This window comes from Carex rostrata, chromosome 4 (assembly GCF_964058835.1).
Source record: "Carex rostrata chromosome 4, lpCarRost1.2, whole genome shotgun sequence".
Lineage (NCBI taxonomy): Eukaryota > Viridiplantae > Streptophyta > Magnoliopsida > Poales > Cyperaceae > Carex > Carex rostrata.
This window is the reverse complement of record NC_135921.1, coordinates 4,392,370-4,413,002: the sequence shown is the minus strand read 5'-3', so window position 1 is coordinate 4,413,002 and position 20,633 is coordinate 4,392,370. Positions and strand designations below refer to the sequence as shown.

General features: G+C 35.8%; 3 protein-coding genes across 3 annotated transcripts; all 3 read left to right on the top strand.

Moving 5' to 3' along the window:
* On the top strand, window positions 1-4,699 carry LOC144552562 (thiamine pyrophosphokinase 3-like). The gene is made up of 6 exons (XM_078300526.1): window positions 1-250; window positions 1,634-1,730; window positions 2,109-2,181; window positions 2,553-2,654; window positions 3,103-3,352; window positions 4,394-4,699. The coding sequence occupies exons 1-6, from the start codon at window positions 124-126 to the stop codon at window positions 4,513-4,515; spliced, it is 771 nt and encodes a 256-aa protein (XP_078156652.1). The 5' UTR covers window positions 1-123; the 3' UTR covers window positions 4,516-4,699.
* Window positions 4,700-10,697: 5,998 nt separating this feature from the next.
* LOC144552523 (uncharacterized) lies at window positions 10,698-15,235 on the top strand. Its single transcript, XM_078300489.1, has 7 exons — window positions 10,698-10,788; window positions 10,904-10,959; window positions 13,161-13,355; window positions 13,457-13,762; window positions 13,896-13,994; window positions 14,409-14,556; window positions 15,189-15,235. The coding sequence occupies exons 1-7, from the start codon at window positions 10,698-10,700 to the stop codon at window positions 15,233-15,235; spliced, it is 942 nt and encodes a 313-aa protein (XP_078156615.1).
* A 3,189-nt stretch (window positions 15,236-18,424) lies between these two features.
* Window positions 18,425-20,633, top strand: LOC144552548 (putative purine permease 11). Its single transcript, XM_078300511.1, has 3 exons — window positions 18,425-18,502; window positions 19,282-20,360; window positions 20,461-20,633. Exons 1-3 carry the CDS (start codon window positions 18,472-18,474, stop codon window positions 20,584-20,586), a joined length of 1,236 nt encoding a protein of 411 aa, XP_078156637.1. The 5' UTR covers window positions 18,425-18,471; the 3' UTR covers window positions 20,587-20,633.

The following is a 20,633-nucleotide window of genomic DNA, read 5'->3' as shown; positions in this document are numbered from 1 at the left end:
ACAATCATAAATTCTGATGATGAAATTTATTTTCTCCATTCCTTCCCGCCGCGACAGAGGCCGCTTCATCTCTCTCTCTTCTCTGTTTGATTCTCTCGAGGTGCTCGATAATTAGGCGCGCAAATGGAGGTGATGACACACGCTTCCACCTTCCTCCTCCTGCAGCAGCCCGATGGACCAGCGCTAACGTACTCACTGGTCGTGCTCAACCAGCCCCTTCCCCGCTTCACTCCTCTCCTCTGGAATCGAGGTTAGTTACCTTGTTTTACTTTTTCTTCTTACTTCTTCCTCTGTTCTCTCTTTTTATTTTTTTGGTTTGAAACACATTCTTTCCTCGGGTCTGGTTTTTGCGATGTGACCCTCCAAGTGAAGTAATTTTGTTTTAGGATAGTATAGACTATATATAGAGAATATACAGTGATTATATCTATTCGGGAATCTGAGATATAACTTGGATGTCAAATAAGGGGAACATTATAATTGGCGTTTATGAGGAGATTATAAGTGGCGTTTGTTCAAGTAGGGGTGTTCATCGGTTCAGTTCAAATCAAATTTTTATTCGGTTTTCAAAAATCAAACCGAACCTATCCGAACTGAAATATAATCAAACCGAAATAAGATATTAATCATAAAAATAAATATTTTTTGAATTTTTTAAAAGACGAATTAATTTTTTTTGTTTGGTTTGGTTTAACCGATTTTAAACCAAACCAAGCAATATACATTTTTGTCGTAATTTTTGAATTTTTTTTAAATGTTTGGTTTCGACAGGGATGAGTTTAAAAATTTCGGTCAGTTCAATCTAACTAGTTTTAAAATTTCTAAACCGAACCGAACCATTAAACCGGTTTTAAAAATGAACTGAACTGATCCATTTAATTGTTTAAACCGAACTATCTCGGTTCAGTTTAAAACGGATTAAACTGGACCTGATGAACACCCCTATGTACAAGTACCAAATTTAACAGGGTATTGAAACAATGATAATTGATAGATGAAGTAGACGGAATTAGAAATAACTCATGGGTTTTATTTGCAAAAAGATCAGTTTCTTGGGAAGTTGTTATGTTGACAGCTTCAATTTTAGAGAAAACACAACAATAGCAAAAGAAGAGAAAAATTTAGGTACCTTGTTTTTCCTTCTTTCTTCTTCCTCTTTTTTCTCTGTCTTTTTTTTTGTTTTTTGAATAAATTTTTTTTTGCAGATAGGTCTCGAGTCATCGATTTTGTTATGTGACCCTCCGAGTTAAGTAATTTTGTTTTAGGATAGTATAGAGATATATACTTAATTATTATACCAATTCGGGAATCTGACATAGAAGTTGGATGTGCAACGAGGGGAACATTTAAGTTGCATTTGTTGAAGTACCAAATTTAACAGGGTACTGATGCATAAGTGTTTTTTGGAAGGAAAGATGAATTGAAACAATGATAATTGATAGATGAAGCTGATTGAATTAAAAATAACTCATGGGTGTATTATATATTTGTAAAGTAAAAAGATCAGTTTCTTGGGAAGTTGTTATGTTGAAAGCTTTAATTTTAGAGAAGACATGCCAAATTTGAATACATCTACAAAAGAGTTATAAGTGTTTTGACAAAGTATCTGTTGTTGAAATTATGTGTGGAACAGCACAGGTGAGGATTTGTGCAGATGGAGGTGCAAATCGGGTCTATGACGATATACTCGAATTGTTCCCAGATCAGGACTCATCAGAAGTTCGACTCAGGTTCTTCTCTTTTTTTTTGTTTTTTTTTCGCACAACAATGTAGAGTTTAGCAATATTTTTAGCTGCCATGTTTCTAGCAGTTCCAATTAGCCTTGTTAAATCCTTAATTTAAAGCAGTGTTCTAAATAGCGCGCTATAACAGCGCTATAGCGTTTTTGGACCCTAAACGCTAAGCTATGGCATCAAAATGCGCTATTTGAGCTACGGACACCAAAAGATATACAATGGCATCTGAATCTTACCGTTTTATTGTTTATATTGAGGCATAGGTCTCATTTTTTTTTAATAAAAAACTGCAAATAGTCTTAATGTGTCATTGTATATCTTTTGGTGTTAGAAGAAAGATGAGTGCTTATTCCATTTATTATGGATTTTCAGATATACTCCAGATGTAATCATTGGAGACTTGGATTCTATCAGAGATGATGTGAAGGCTTTCTACCTGAATCTGGTACGCTTCAACTCAACTGAGCATAATCGTATCCAACATAATATACGAAATTCTGTGAATCATAACTGAGATAATCTTATCAAGTTCAATTTTAGAGTGTTCATGTTGCATTGTTTAAGCCTAACTAAACAAGAAATACTACCTAACCTAGTGAAATTATACTGGTAAGTATACATGTATTTTTTCTTTTCTTTTCCCAATTATTTGGCCACAAATAATGATTCAAATAAATTGGGATTAGTATATTTACTAAATGAATCAATACTTGAGGAACTAAATTGTGCCTAATCTGGTACTGCATCTTGACCAAATGCATGACTTGTCTCTTAATTATTTATTTAGTGTTGACATGTTGTATAAATTGAATACAGGGTGTAAAAGTAGTGGATGAATCGCATGATCAGGACACAACAGATCTGCACAAATGTATCAGTTATGTCAATAACTCAACTCCAATAGATGACAAATCCAAGGTATCTCACATCCTATTATTACATGGATCTTGAATTGAATAGATCAAGAGCCTTTTCTAGGTTAAAATTTTATGTGATTTGGTGCATAGTAAGAGTTATAAAAAAAACTGTGTCATATTGATGTAAATGACTTGTCTTGATTCTGTTTTAAATAGAATTTTATACATTGAAGAAAAGGAATGTAACATATATAGTTTGATAGTTACATGTTCCATAGATCCATCCAATAAAAATTGTAAGGGGGAATTTCATATATACCCTTCAAAAGTTTCGACATTACGTATTCTCCCCTCTAAAGTTCATAATATCATATTTACCCTTCTAAATTTCAGAAACTCACAAAAGTTTACCCATTTTATTGCTTTTTCTATCAAAAGTCCTATTCCTTAAATTACTCATCTTATTTTTAATTTAGGTTTTTTTTTTGTGTTTTAACTTTGACTCACAGCTCTGCATTCTTGTCGTGGGAGCACTCGGTGGGAGGTTCGATCATGAAATAGGAAATATAAATGTGTTGCATCATTTCTCGCAACTCAGGATTATACTCTTATCAGACGACTGTCTGATTCACCTCCTCCCTAAAACGCATTCTCATGAGATTCACATCCAGCCGTTGGTTGAGGGCCCACATTGCGGCCTCATACCTATTGGTGCACCGTCATCCTGTACCACCACCACTGGACTCCAGTGGAATCTAAGTAAACCCCTTCTACTTTCCTCCTTTTTTTTGAAATTTATGTACTTTTTTTTTAGTAGAATTAGGGTATTCTTAAGCTCATTAAAGGATTGGTAAGCTTAACTTCAAAAGCTATTGGAATAACTTCAAATGACGAATCTAAATCATTGAAACCAATCTACTTCATGAGCAACGCAATTACTTGTCAATTTATATTTTTTAATTAATTTAGTATAAAGTAGATAAAAAAAGAAGGTTTATAAGTTAATTTTAATATGTTAATTTTCTATTATCTTTTGACCGATTGACTTTATACCAAATTAATTCGAAAATTTATAAGTTTGACATGTAAACGCATCACTTGTGAAGTAGATCGGTTTCAGCAGTTTGGATTCATCGTTTGAAGTTAATTGGATAGGTTTTAGAACTAAGTTGACCAAAGAGCTTAGTGAGCTTAAACACCCTAGTTCTACTCTTATTTTTTCATTCATTTTTTTCTTTAATTATGTAATGTTTTAGTCAGGGGGTTTTAAGAGTACCCCCTCCGAAGTTTTTGAATCATTAATCTTATATAAAGAAAAAAAAACAACATTTATCTCTCTGGTTCAACGAGTGTCCATATGTTATCTATTAGGGGCGGGGAAAACCTCAAAATTATGGATTTCTTTTCTCCCTCTAAAATTCATAATATCATATTTACCCCTCTAATTTTTTTTTAAAATACATAATTTATTGTCTTTGCTATTCAAATTCATTTTAAATTTATAAAGTAACCATTTTATCATTTATTAAAGAGTAAAAATATGTAGTCCGTTCAAGAAAATTGTGATTCTTTGAAATTTCCTAGGTGTAAATATCAAATATAACTAGTGATACCAATTATAATGCATGGTTGTACCAAAAGTGAAAATTATAAATGAAAATGGGAAACATGCTGCTCTTTTTCTCATGCTGTGGCTTTTTAAAATCGTGAAATGTATTGTTCTTCATCAAGGGTATTTCAGTTATATTCATATTTCTCTAGTTCTGATCGATTTGAGTTATTTATTATTTTTTTGTTCAGGCGACACAGCTATGGGTTTTGGTGGTTTGATAAGCACTTCAAATATTGTCAAAGAGGAGAAGGTCACAGTTTCTTCTGACTCTGATTTAGTATGGACTATATCAATTAAGAAACTAATTTGAGAGGTGCCATCTTTTTTTTTTTTTCTTGAGATAGAAAATATTAAACATCTTTTCAAGCTTTATTATTATTATGGCATATTTTGCCAAATATTTAGTGGATGAATTACGGCTGTTTATCTTAGACATTTTGCTTTAAATCTGTTTCTTGATGTTATATTTAAGGGAACTTTGTGCTGTATTTACAGCATCTTCGACTGAAAGATATATGTGACTTAGAACAACATATATTAATTATTGGTGTCCAGCTTTATTTACAACTTACATTTTATCTGTATTTTTTTTTTTTGGAAATTGAGTATACAAGACAAATTTGCACTCACCACCTAAAAGTACTAATCATAGTTATTTGCAAAAAAATAAGTACTAATCATAGTTAGCACCTTAACATAGATCTTAACTCCCTTGATAATCTCTTCAAAAAGAAAATATGTTTTTATTTTATTTTATAATTAAAACAAACTTTCAATCACCTCTTATATAGAGGTAGAGCCAGACTTCCAAACCATGAGAGTCAAATATAAATGAAGATCAATCGTATAAATTTTTCATGTTGCGAATGAGATCAATTTAATTATATTATCTATAACATTTTGTTCAAAAGTATATAGAAAATCACATATAAAAACAAAAAAAATGAAAATTAATGGAAGTCAATTGACCCTCGTATGCTTGATGTCAATCCGCCCCTACTCTTATGCGATGTCAGCCAAATATCATGGCCTTATAATACATTTAGATTTAGACAGGAGCGGGATCAGAAAATAAAATAGAGTTGGAGCAAAAATTTTAAAGTAAAATATAATTGTATAATTATTTTAAACACAAGAATATTTTCAGGTCTCCCTTAATTAGACAAAGAATAAAGATGAGATCAAAATTTTCAGAGTATGACATAATTGTATAATCATTTCAACACGAACATATTTTACAATTTTTTTCTGAAAAAATATGACAGTTTTTTTTATCTTCTTTAAGGAAAAAAAATATCAGAAATAGACAAGTGTCGGATAACGCGGCATTTAGGCCCATAGTTTGTAACTGTCCCTCTCTTGAATCTGTTGACGTGAAGCAAAATGACTTCCCCTAAAACACCTTTCTTTTAATAAAGGTATCATCATATAATAGCGGCTCTACGCACTAGTGGAAAAACAGGAATCAGGATCGGCTTATCTGGATCGGGTGTACTAACCAACCGATACTAATACTTACCTGAATCGGTTCTATCAATAAAACCGATACTAAAAGCTAATGAAAGCACAGCACATGCACTATCAGCATCGGTTCTAATATTAAAACCGATGCTGATACTATCAACATCGGTTCTAAGTTTAGAACCGATTCTGATTATAAAGTATCAGCATCGGTTCTAAGCTTAGAACCGATGCTGATAGTATCAGCATCGGTTTTAATATTAGAACCGATTCTGATTGTAAAGTATCAGCATCGGTTCTAAGCTTAGAACCGATGCTGATACTATCAGCATCGGTTTTAAGCTTAGAACCGATGCTGATAGTTCATATTTAGCTTTATCCCGAAGTCTGATTCTTCACAGAATCATTTTTCTTTCTTCTTCCTCCATTGCTTGGCGCAGCAGCTATCTTACTGGGCATTGATCAGCTATCTCACTCTTCGTTCTCAGGTTCATTAATTGATTAATCATCTCTTTTCTCAAGTTTGATGTTAGATCTAGCACAATTTAGGTTCTAATTCGGCCCATTTTATAAACCCTAATCTATCTTTTAGGTTTTAATACATTTTTATATTTTAAGCTTTTCTTTATATGTGAAGATGAGCAAATTCATGATATATATGAATTTTTGATATAACTATATTTGCACATGCATGCTATATTTGAGCTTTTGATATATACCAATATATACCCTAGCATGCATCATATATATGTTATATAGTATTTGGCTAATATGCTATGGGTTGCATAGAGGCCTCCCGTGCTACGGCTCAATATTTGAGTTTTCAAAATACTCACGGTCGATCCGAACCGTTTATCTTGTTCTCCGTATTAATATGTGTTTGGAGACCAAATTTGACATTTTTTGGAAATTGTTTACTATTTTTTTATGGTCCAGATTTGTATGAAAAACAACGATTTTCAATAAATCTAAAAAAATAGTTAAAAATTTCCAAAAAATGTAAAATTTGGTCTCCAAACACATATTAATACGGAGAACAAGATAAACGGTTCGGATCGACCGTGAGTATTTTGAAAACTCAAATATTGAGCCGTAGCACGGGAGGCCTCTATGCAACCCATATATAGCATCGTAGTTAAGTCCATGTTATATATATATACATCTCTTATTTAGGTTCCGATGGTTTAATTTTGTAGTTTGGCTATTATTGAGAGATTTGGTGCAGCGATCTTCATCTCACTCGGTACGGCATCTAAAAAAGTTGTAAGTACCACATAAAACTCATGTTTAATTAGTTTTGTGCATAAATGTGTATTTCGATAGCTAGCCTAAATAGATTTGTAGTAAGTATGTAGCTAGAGTATTGTCTTGAGAGCCAAAACTGCATGATTAATGCCTTTAAGTCATGATACCCGTTCAAAATTAATCCATTAGGGATTAATTTTGAATAGTCCCCGTTTTGGGACTGCTCTTTGAATACTTTGTCTCAATTAGGATGTGACCACTTGTTAGTCGTGTTTTACTATTTAAGAAAATTTCGGCAGCATTTCTCCTTATTAGTTCCCCGAATACTCGGGGAACTAAGGGGAAATGCTGCCGAAATTTTCTTAAATACTAAAACACGACTAACAAGTGGTCACTACTGAGACGAAGTATTCAAAGAGTGGGATAGGATGGTAACCAGGCCCCATGTAAGCCTTACTGTGAATATAATTTAGTACCCCAAGCTTGTTATAAATTAATTGTGTTCTACTATAATTGCAGATGGACCGCAGTTGGATGTACGAAGCATCACGTCTATCGGATGAATATACGACAGGTGTCGAGGAATTTATCAGAGTTGCTATGGAAGATATGGCGAATAAGGGGAGTACAATGATGTCGTGTCCTTGTCGTGATTGTAACAATGGTCAAAAATTTTCCAACTCGAACCAAGTGAGGAGCCATTTAATCCGTCGTGGATTCAAGCAAGGATATAAGTGTTGGATATGGCATGGTGAGAGTTTTCCAACCGACATAGGTACTGGTACTGAGCATCAGGAATACCATACCGTTGGGGATGAGGGGAATGACTTACGGGGATTGGAAACCGACGTAGGTACTCGTACTGAGCAACAGGAGTATCATACCGAAGAAAATGATGATATAGTGGTAGATAAATGTGATAATTTTGATCAAATGTTACGTGATATAGAAGAGGATTTTGATAATGATAAGCAGTATTGTTTGTTTGAGAATTTGTACGAAGATTCTAATAAGGAATTGTATCCTGGTTGTTCTAAATTTTCAAAATTGAAAGGTGTATTAAAATTGTATAACCTTAAAGCATCTAACGGTTGGAGTGATAGAAGTTTTACTGAGCTATTACAAACTTTAAAAGAAATGCTTCCGGAAGGAAACGAGATACCACCCAATATTTACGAAGCGAAGAAAATATTGTGCCCAGTTGATTTGGGAGTTCAAAGAATACACGCGTGCCCAAATGATTGTATATTATATCGAAATGAGTATGAAGACCTTCACGAGTGTCCAAAATGTGGTGCATCACGTTACAAACCAAAGCAGATTGCCAGTGATAAAAGTGATGATTGTAAACCGAATAAAGGACCTCCTGCAAAAGCATTGTGGTACCTCCCCGTAAAACCGAGATTCAAACGTTTGTTCTCAAATGCTAAAGATGCAAAATTACTGCGTTGGCATGCCGAAAACCGGAAGAAAGACGGGAAATTACGGCACCCCGCTGATTCTCCCCAGTGGAGGAATATTGACAGAGAGTTTTCTGAATTCGGACGTGACCCTAGAAATCTAAAGCTTGGGCTGAGTGCAGATGGAATAAATCCGCACAGTAGCATGAGCAGCAAGCATAGCAGTTGGCCGGTTTTATTGTGCATTTATAATCTTCCGCCTTGGTTATGTATGAAGCGCAAATACATCATGTTGACCTTGCTCATATCAGGACCCAAACAGCCCGGGAACGATATAGATGTATATCTAGCGCCATTGATTGAGGATTTAAAAGAATTATGGCAACCCGGAGTGCAAATGTATGATGCATACAGCAAGGAGAAATTCACTTTACGGGCCATGCTTTTCTGCACCATTAATGATTTTCCGGCTTATGGAAATTTGTCGGGTTATAGTGTCAAAGGAGAGAAAGCGTGCCCTGTTTGCCTGGATGATACAGTCGATGTGTGGCTACCCAACTCCTCTAAAAATGTGTACATGGGTCATCGTAGATTTCTTCCTGCCAACCACGCACACCGAAAGAGAAAAAAAGAATTCAATGGAAAGACCGAGAATACCAGAGCAAATTACCCGTTGACCGGTAAGCAAGTTTATTCGCGAGTAAAAGATTTGAAAGTTCAATTGGGTAAATTTAAAAAGAAGGTGGTGAGAAAGAAAGGGGCTCCGAAAATATGTTGGAAGAAGAGGTCAATATTCTGGGATTTACCATACTGGGAGCACTTAGAGGTTCGACACTGTCTCGATGTGATGCATGTGGTTAAAAACGTGTGTGATAGCATAGTTGGAACATTATTGAATATTCCGGGTAAAACTAAGGACGGTATCAATGCTCGGAAAGACATGCAATTCTTGAACATAAGGCCAGATCTACAACCAGCAGAGAAGGAAAGAGAAAAAGGAAAAACTTGTACATATCTAAAACCCGCAATGCATACGCTATCGAAAGCAGAGAAAAAAAGCTTACTGGAATGCCTTCATGGTGTCAAAGTTCCTTCTGGATATTCTTCGAATTTTAAAAACCTAGTTTCACTGGATGATTTAAAATTGACAGGAATGAAGTCTCACGACTGTCATGTTTTAATGACACAGCTTCTTCCTGTTGCAATTCGGGGCATATTGCCAAAGTGTGTTAGGCAGACCATTACGAAGCTTTGCTTTTTCTTTAACGCCATCTGTTGCAAAGTAAATGATCCTGATACGCTAGATGCTCTGCAGAAGGAGGTTGTTGTCACTCTTTGTCATCTTGAAATGTATTTTCCGCCGTCTTTTTTTGACATCATGGTTCATTTAATCGTTCACCTAATTAGAGAAATTAAGATGTGTGGACCTGTTTTCTTGCGGTACATGTATCCGTTCGAGAGATACATGGGATTGTTAAAGGGATATGTCAGGAACCGATATCGGCCTGAGGGCAGCATCGTAAGAGCTTACACTGCCGAAGAGGTTATTGAGTTTTGTACTAATTATATGGATGATGTCAAAGCCATCGGCATCCCTAAGTCTCGGCACGAGGGTAGGCTTCACGGGGTAGGAACAATCGGTGCGAAATTATTCGTGCCTGATAGTACAACAATGTCACTAGCACATTTTCATGTTTTGCAACACCTCACTGACGTTCATCCTTTTTGGGACGAGCATATGACTCTTTTGCGGCAACAGAATCCTAAGAAATCTAATAAGTGGTTAATCGGCGAACACAATAAAACGTTTGAAAGATGGTTTACACGTAGAGTCATGCAAGCTCCGGAGGGAGAAAACATTAAAGAAATTGTCAAATTGTTGGCTCTTGGTCCAGTTCATGTCGTGAGGACCTTCCAAGGATATGACATTAACGGGTACACATTTTACACAAGAAATCAAGATGCAAAGAGTACCGTACAAAACAGTGGAGTGACGTTAGTAGCTGTTTCGAGTTATTTGTCAGATCCTAAAGGTGCCGGACCATCGCATGCATCGATGTCATATTACGGGTTTATTGAAGAAATTTGGGAGCTCGATTACATAAGATTTAATATCCCGTTATTTATGTGTAAATGGGTCGATAACCGTAGGGGGGTTAAAGTCGACGAAGATGGTTTTATTCTGGTGGATTTCAGTAAAGCTGGATATAAGGATGATCCATTTATACTTGCAAGACAAGCCACGCAAGTGTTCTACGTAACTGATCCCGCCGATCGTTCAAGACATGTTGTCCTCTCTGGTAAAAGACGTATAATCGGGATTGATAATGTGGAAGACGAAGAAGCGTACGATCATTTTGATGAGATACCACCGTTTTCTACTGGCATGGCATCTCTACCGGGCGCTGAGGATAATGAAACAGGTCACATGCGCATCGATCATGATGAAGGAGAATGGGTTGAAGAAGTTTCCATTGGCAAGTCATAATGTTGGTATGTCATATATTTAATATTGGTATGTCAAAAAATATTAAAATGTGAGTTAATAATCTTTAATATTGCTGACAAAAAGGTACGGGTTTTTTTTTTCAGAATGCACTGAAACACCCGACGATGAGAAGCATGCAAGTTATTCTTCAACACTTCTTGTAGCTTATTTTTTTTCATGTTATATGTAATTTATTAGCTTATTTTTAAATTTTTAATGTTTGTATTTTAGTAGCTTATTTTATTTTTATTTTATAAGTAATTTTTAAAATACAAAAATATTAAATAACACATAAACATGCTTTTTTAATATTTTAAAATAACATACACATACAAAAATATAAAATAACACATAAACGTGCTTTTTTTATATTTTAAAATAACATACACATACAAAAATGATGAATAGCATAACACATAAACATGTTTTTTTTATATTTTAAAATAACATACACATTAAAAAATATAAAATAACACATAAAAATCCTTTTTTTAAATTTTAAAATACAAAAATATAAAATAACACAATAACATGTTTTTTTTATACAAAAATATAAAATAACACAATTTTAAATGAATAGCACTATCAGCATCGGTTCTTAAGCTAGGAACCGATGCTGATAGTACTCCGCATTATTTTAAATAAATACCACTATCAGCATCGGTTTCTAGTTTAAGAACCGATGCTGATAACTATCAGCATCGGTTCCTAGCTTAAGAACCGATGCGGATAACTATCAGCATCGGTTCTTAAGCTAGGAACCGATGCTGATAGGCTTCCCTCTCCAACCGGCGCCTCTATATTCTTTAAAACTTACTCATTTTTCAAAACCTCAAAACCTCAAAATTAAACCGTGCTGACCTAGCCTTGCTCCTCCTCCGCCGTGACCTAGCCGTGCTCCTTCTCCTCCGCCGTAACCTTCCTTAGCCTCACTCGGCCTCCTCCGCCTCCTCCTTCCTTAGCCGTGACCTCCTTCTCTAGCTGCTTCCTTGGCCGTGACCCCTCTCTCTCCTTCTCCTCCGTTGGCTCTTCTCCTCCGTCGACTCTGTTGGCTTGTGACCTCCGTCGGCTCGTTTGCTCCGCCTCCCTCTCCCTCTCAAATCGGGTAATTAATTGAATTGTTACATTAATTGAATAAGTAATTGTTTTAGTTAACTAGTTAATTACCAAACCGAAATGTATATGATGAATGTATATGATGGTTTAGGGTATATTAGATTCGGGTATATGATTGTGAATATATATGATGAATGTATATGATGGTTTAGGGTATATTAGATTCGGGTATATGCTTGTGAATGTATGTATGTTAGATTGTGAATAATTACCAAACCGAAATGATTGTGAATGTATGTATGTTAGATTGTGAATAATTACCAAACCGAAATGATTGTGAATGTATGTATGTTAGATTAATTCGGGTATATTCTTGTGATAGTACTTGCATAATTTGTATGTATATGATGGTTTAGGGTTTAGGGTTTGCCAATTTAATTCTTGTGAAACTTGTATATGCTTATAGATTCGGGTATATGCTTAAATAATTGTGAATGTGTGTATGCTTAAATAATTGTGATACTTGGGTAAATTCTTGAAATTGTTTAGAAATTCTTGAAATTCTTGAAATTGTTTAGAAATTCTTGAAATTCTTGAAATTGTTTAGAAATTCTTGAAATTGTTTAGAAATTCTTGAAATTCTTGAAATTGTTTAGAAATTCTTGAAATTGTTGAAATTGTTTAGAAATTCTTGAAATTCTTGAAATTCCATAGAAATTCTTGAAATTGTTTAGAAATGTTGAATTAGTTGTTTAAGAATTGTTTAGAGATTCATACAAATGTTGAATTTGTATGAACATATATATTCTTGTGATACTTGGGTAAATTATATTCTTGTGATACTTTGGTAAATTATATGAAGGTGATACTTGTTTGAAATTGTTAGATATTGAGTTTAGAAACTCGAATTTTTTGTCATATTGAAATTGCAATTTTTGATACTTGTTATATTGTTAACCTATTTGCAAATTCAGATATGGAAAGCAATAGTCAGACAGCCTCGGCTAAGAAACGAGGAAGAGGGCCTAATGCAATCAAGGAGAAGTTTAACGAGAAAGGGAAAGAGCTGGAACTTGACAAGTTTCACAGGCCGGTTGTTACTACGGATACAACGTCTTTTCCAACGGAATTCGGTATATTGGTGAGAATGAATATTCCTATAAGTTTCGTATTGTGGAAAGATGTTCCAGAAGAGAACAAGCTGAAAATATGGGAAACACTGAAGGTAAATAACGTAGTACTAAGTTCACAAGCTTTCATTTGATATTAACTAACTCTAAATTTTGATTTCTATTTGTTTGGCAGCTGAGATGGGGTATAAAAGAGGAAGAAAAAGTGAGGAACTATTATTATCAGAAGATGGCTACTTATCACCGGAGGTGGCGAACCGAGATGACTAAAGTGTGGCGCGCGGGTGAGACTCCCGATTTTGCCAAGCAAAATATGGAAGAAAAAGACTGGGAGGTATTTGTCAAGTATCGAGAGACGGAGGAGTTTGAGGTATGTTTATTTCTGCGGATCACCTACCTTATCTCTAAGTAAGAATTCAAATACTCTTATAATTAAGGCCTACAATGATTGTCTTGACATATTAATTGTAGACTGCTAGCAAAATTGGAAAGGAGAATCAGGCCAAAAACGAGTATCCGCATTTCTTAGGATCTAGAGGTTACATGAGCGAGGGTTTTCGGAGTAGGCTTACAGATGCTATGCAGACGATTGCAGACGAGAAAACATCTAGTGATCCGTCTTCCCAAGGCTCAACAAGTGCATTGAAACCAGAAGAGGTCCTTGATATGTCGATTGAGCATAGGCACGTCACCTGGAGACTAGGAAGACAAAAGCTCGATAAGGAGACCAAGGAACGCTTTTATCCAGAAACATACGTACCGGTCATCGAGAAGATTGTAAGAATTTTAGATATTGTTATTCATTGAAAACGCTACTTTACTTTATTAGTTTATTGTAAGAATTTTAGATATTGTCATTCATTGAAACCTCTACGTTAATTTATTAGTTTATAACATGTTGTCATTCCAGGAAGAACAAGAGGCGGCTCTGAAAAAAGGCTTGTTGGCCGTCGAACGATACGACGATGTTCTCGGAAAATCTCTGCCAAATCCGGAACATCCTGGGAGGGTGAGAGGAGTGGGAGGTTTGGTTCCTATCAGGAAAACATACGAGAAGAGCTCAATAAGGAGGAGACGCGCTCCCTCGAGTTCCGAAGCAAAAATGAGGGAAGAACTGAGGGAAGAAATGGAGGACAAAGTAAGAGAAATAGAGGTGAGACTAGAAGCAAAAATGAGGGAAGAAATGAAGTCTCAACTTGCACTTTTGGTTCAGCAGTCAATGGGCCAACAAGTTCAGACGTTTACCCCAACAGTCCTTCAGAGCAGCAGCCAGTCAGTCAAACCAATTGCAGATCTTTCCGGGTATACTGAGGTAATGCAAATTCAAATTCAATAATATTCAAATTTCACCATTTATTTTCCATTACATGTTGTACTGTTCATACGTTTTAGTTTATTCGAGTAAATACATATATCTGAACAGGAGGCAGAAATAAGCTGCAAACTCCAGGCAGCTATCAATGGGAACACTGTTACAGTAGCCGTGGGGACAATTCATGTTCCAGTTGCACCCGGTGGAACAATTCACGGCAGACCGATGCCGCTCGACCATGCAAGAGTGTTGGTGGATGGTATTTTCGATGCGGACTTCATAAATCACCCATTACCTGTACCAAATGGCGAGCAGGAAACCCTAAAGGATGCCCTCGGCAGTTTCACTGCATGGCCGATGTCCATGATAGCGATAGGTTCAGCTGAGGTATATTATTATTACAAGTTCTTATACTTCCGAATTAGTATCTATGTGATAGAGTTATAGATGATTTTGGATTTTACTTCAATTTATTATGAAATTTTGCAGGAACCACGCAAAGAAATGATTATTCCTGGAGGTCCGAAAGCAACGAGTCACTGCAAGGCATTTGATGGTATCAATTTTGACAAGCTGGGACAGACATTCAAGCATATTCGTGATCGGTTTTCGGAGCTAGATGGCAGCCCAATCGAAATCGATTCCCCAGCTGATCTTTTATGTTCAGATGACTCCATATGCGTCTATGCAGATGATTATGCGGCCTTGCTTTCACCACGGGAGTGGCTCACTGTACCAGTCGTTCAGATCTGGATGCTGTGAGTTAATATTCGTAATAATTGTAGAATTTAGTACTTTTAATTCAAATTTCACAAAATTGATATCACCTCTATATCTTTATTTTGTAGGTATTGGCACAAATACCTCAAGGAGGAATATCCCGATGAGCAGATTGGTTTCATGGACCCCAATCGAACGAATGCCAACCTGATGAATGATGACCGAGGACGTGTTCTTCAATACATAGGGAAAGCACTCCGAGAAAATCAGGACAAGAGATTAATCTTCATACCATACCATCAGATGTTAGTGTTACATATATATATATTCTAATTTTATTATATTTCTTTCAATTCATATAAATTGAATAATATGACATGCTACAAACCTAACATGCAGAAATCATTGGATATTGGTCGTGCTTATGCCAAGAGAACGTGCATTGTACGTGTACGATTCCGATAAGAAAGGTAAAAAAATGCTGATGATCAGTGCTGCTATCGAGGAGTAAGTGTCTTTCCTAAATTTTACGTTTTTTAAGAATACTAATGATTTTATTATTATATTATCATTTCAAAAATGTATCGTAAGTACTGATTGTTCAATGTTTTCATATTTCAATAGCGCCTTCATAAAGGAAATGGGTGCTTCTTTAACAGTTCATAACGATTGCAAGGTAAAAATTCATATTGCGATATAATTATAATGAATATACATATAAGCCATTTGTATGCTCGTAATACAAACATTTTTTTGTTTGAAACTTGTTATGTAGTGCCCACAACAACCAGCCGGCTGGGAATGTGCATATTATACCATGTTGCTCATGCAAGACATAATAAACCACTGTCTCGATGTTTTTCCGCAATTGAAGGTATATATGCATTTATAAATTTTTCAAAAATAAGAATTGTTGCTTCAAATATAATAAAATACACAATTTAATTGTATATATATGCTCTTCACAAATTCTAAAAATGCAGGATATTCCCGCTAAATATACGTTACAACGCTTGGCCGACTTTCGCCAAATGTGGGCCAAAGCCTTGCTGAAAGAAATTAAGACGAGAGGAAGTTAGGAACATGAATTTTTTGTAATAAGTTAGGATGTGTATGATATATAATTAATTTATGATGTGTTTTATTGATAATTAATTTAGGATGTGTTTTATTGAAAATTAATTTAGAATGTGTTTTATTGATAATTTAGGATTTGTGATAATTTCAAATTTCGGCCAGCTAAATAAATATGGAAGCTGGCCATTTAATAAAAAATATTTTTTAAAAATTCAATTGAGTATCAGCATCGGTTCTTACTTAAGAACCGATGCTGATAGTGATTTTCTTAATTAAAATACAAATCAGTATCGGTTTTTCAGTCAGAACCGATGCTGATACTCTATTTTCTGAATTTAAAAAATATAATTTGAAATATACATCTGTATCGGTTGTACAGTAGAACCGATGCTGATAGTTTTTCCTGAATTTTAAAAATTCTATTTACAAAATCTATCTGCATCGGTTGTTAATTAGAACCGATGCAGATTGGTACCTATCTGCATCGGTTGTAACAACCGATACAGATTTGTTTGGTATCTGTGTCGCCCTCATCAGGATCGGTTGTGAACCGATACTGATATCTGTATATAACCGATACTGATTCTAATTTCCAATAGTGACGGTTAGCAGCTTTTGTTTGGTTAGTAAATATGAGTGTTGTAAATAGTTAGCTATAGCTGTGCTATAGTACACTTATAGTTTTTTCGGACCCTAAAAGTTATATATAGTGCTATGGGTAATCACTTATTTTTTTAACCGTCTGACTATACCGCTATAATCGCTATTTAAATCATTGGCAAATATTCTTGCTAATCTAGTAAAGAGTTGATCCCATCAAATCAAGCAGTTATATAAGTTAGGAAAGCGTTTAAATTTTTTTGTTTGAGACTTTGTAGTATGACTATTGAAAAAACCCGAGCAGATTAGACCCGACTCTGCCGAATCGGGGATCGCACCTGATCCGGACCAACTCTAGTGTCGGGTCTAGTAAGGATTTGGGTCCGTTTTTTTTTTATATTTGACTCCCTAAAACTCGACCCGAGGGAACCCCCAACTTGCACCAAACCCGATCCGGCCACCCTAAATCCCCCGAAAGCCCCCCGAAAGCCCCTCGAAACCCCCAAAACTCTCCTTCCAAAAAAGACCCACCAACCCCCCCCCCCCCCCCCCCAATCCCCGAAACCCCCGTACCTGACCTGGATCGACCCGTGCTAATTTTGGACCAAGGATCTAGTACGAGTTTCATCCAACTCCCTCAAACGGGACCCGCCAAACCCCCGAACCATGGAAACCTTGGCCCGAGCGGGTTAGACCTGACGGGAGCCGACCCGACCCGTTTGGTATACACTAAGTATGAGAGGTCTTTCTTTTCTTTTGATGTGATTCTTTTTTATTTCCTTGAGACTTTCAAAGAAAATATAAAATATAAAATAAAAATTAAGGGGGACAAAAGATTACTCTAATATATTGACTGTTCGTTTTATATGCAAGATTTTTTTAATGTTATCTTATGCGATTGTGCTACAGGTATTATCTTTCGGGAGCGACTAACAGTCCTCAAAAATCCCTCCTCCTATGTAGTTAAGCATTAATTATCTGAGGGACCATTAATTACGTGGAGAACAATCTATATTTGAAAAAAATTACAACTGGTGTGTGTATGTATAAATACTTATGCGTGCAAGTATTAATATATAACTAGTCAAGTGTTGGCCACGCATTGCTGTGGGAATTAAAAGTATGTTTTGATCAATTTCTTAATTAATTTGAAACCCCCAACTCTATTTCACTGTGTTAAATGATGTCAGACAAAAATCAACCCAAAATCATTGCCCAAGGAACAGTTGCTGCTATGTTTAAATCAACCCTCTATTTACAACCACCAGTGCAAAAATATATTCTTGATATATTCTAATCCTATATATATATATACCCAATTTTCTAAATGAGTTTTTTTTTTCTTTTTTCTCTTTAGTTGCCAAACTGCTTAACATAGAAAAGTTACAGCTATTTTAAACCTCAATAGGCTCCGATGTTAGTTGTGATATATTGTTTAAAACAAGAAAACCACTCAAAAAGAAAATGGAGATCTTTCAAAAAGAAATGAGGAACCCACAGGATATTAAATTGTATAATCAGGTAAGGCCCATTTTAAAGCCTGGTTCGGTCGTTTTCATATCCCCTAATGTCACAGAATATTTCTGATTAGGAAAGGACAGTCCAATCAGAATCCGCACGAATATTAAAAGGATACAGTGCATTGCAGTTGCATCACTATTTATAGTGCACTTCACGCGAGCGAAGGCGCTCGAGTGCTCAACACAACTTGGAAATTGCATAGAAGTTTGATAAATTTTTGCTTTCTTCATTATTTGAAGAGGGGGGAAATTAACTCATGGGCGACAATCGAGGATTTCTCCCTGGAGGTTAGCTTCTTTCTGCTTTTGTCGCTTTTGATTTCTTTATATCTGATTTTCTGATTGAAATTAGGTTACGGCCTTATTTTAAAATAAAAACACAAATATTGCCAATTTGTACTCCCTAAAGTAAGGAAGAATTAGTAAAAAACTTAAAGTAAAAGAAGTTTCCTTAAACCTGGAGCCTAGACCCTAAACTCTAAACTCTAAACCTCAAAACCCTAAACCTGGAGCCTCTCTGCTTTTATTAAATTTATTAAATTTGGATTATTACCTTTACAAAGGTCGATTCCAACCCCACAACAGGAATAACCAGTAAAATCGAAACTTCATTTTTTGTAATATTGGAGAATCTATCTGCACTTTCTTATGTGCATGAACCTTCTCTTATTTTTGCTTGGTAACTGTTTGATTGTTTGATTGAACCAAATCAGCACCAATACTGTTTTTGGTCAATTATGCTGTCTGTTGTTGTGTCTGTTCATACTACTGCCTAATTTAAATCAAATGTATATAAATTTTTAGTAATACACTAATACTGTAAGTTACCGCTACCATTGCCAAAGCTTGATGCATATATACAATTGTCTGATCTGAATGAAAATTGATGCTCAAATATGCCCAAATCTTTGACCAGAATATCCTTAATTCTGAATCAAAAGCCAAATGCAAATATTTATGTAACATCTACAATTTGAATTGATCTGGTACAACAACTGATATTAGATTGCATATGTGGTACCATTCCACAGCAAACTTTCCCCTATTAAATTCTTTTCCCAATCCAGGGCCATCAAATTCGAATGAAGTACCGCCTTCACTAACAGGTAACTCCGCTTCCCATGGTGGTGCACCGTCACGCCGCCTCTGGTGGCTCATGATCAGCCTAAACATCTTCGTTTTGTTAGCGGGTCAAACGGCCGCAATGCTGCTTGGCCGGTTCTATTACGACCAAGGAGGCAACAGCAAATGGATGGCAACCCTAGTTCAAACAATTGGCTTCCCCTTTTTGTTTATTGCTCTGCTGTTCTTTCCCCGCTCTACTACCTCCAGTTCACCCTCCAGTCCACTCCTTCACCTCTCTCTTATATACCTCGTCTTGGGCCTCATAATTGCTGGTGACAATTTAATGTACTCTTACGGCCTTTTGTACCTTCCCGTTTCTACCTATTCTCTTATCTGTGCTAGCCAATTGGCTTTCAATTCAGTATTTTCGTACTTCATAAATTCACAAAAATTCACAGCTCTGATATTCAACTCGGTTGTGCTATTAACCTTCTCGGCTGCATTACTCGGCGTGAATGAAGATTCTGACGGGTCATCCAATCTGTCGCGTAAGTATTATGTACTTGGTTTTGTGTTAACACTTGGTGCATCAGCCACATACTCTCTGATCCTTTCCTTAATGCAACTGTCCTTCGAAAAGGTGATAAAGAGAGAAACCTTCTCGGCTGCACTTGATATGCAAATCTATACAGCCCTTGTTGCCGCGTGCGCATCTGTTATCGGTCTATTTGCAAGCGGTGAGTGGACAGGATTGAAAGGGGAAATGGAGGGGTTCAAATCTGGCAAGGTGTCTTACATCTTGACGCTGGTGGGGACGGCCGTGTCTTGGCAAGTTGCATCAATTGGTGTGGTGGGTTTAGTTTTTGTAGTCTCCTCCCTTTTCTCGAATGTGATCAGTACACTAGCTTTGCCGGTTATACCAGTTTTTGCCTTGATTTTTTTCAAGGATACGATGGGTGGGGTGAAGGTTATTGCTATGTTGATCGCAATTTGGGGCTTCGCATCATATGTGTATCAGCATTATCTTAATGATTTGAAAGGGAAGAGAGATGCGGAAGAGAATCGTAGGGATGTTAGTCAGGTTTAATTTTTTTTTCTCTCTCTTTTTTTTGTTTTGTTTTTAAGAACCAGAAATATGAAGCTTGTTTTGATCTAATCTTATATTGCTTTGTGATGTGAAGGACCAGTCAGACGATTTAATTACCAGTACAATGGTGGGTGGACATGATACAACCCATATGCATGAGCCAGAGATGACTATATTTGTAAAAGAGGTCCAAGGCATTATTGTTGCAATTGAAGAATGACGTGCTATTTTTAGTTTTTCTTAGGGTCCTTTATGCTTATCCACCTT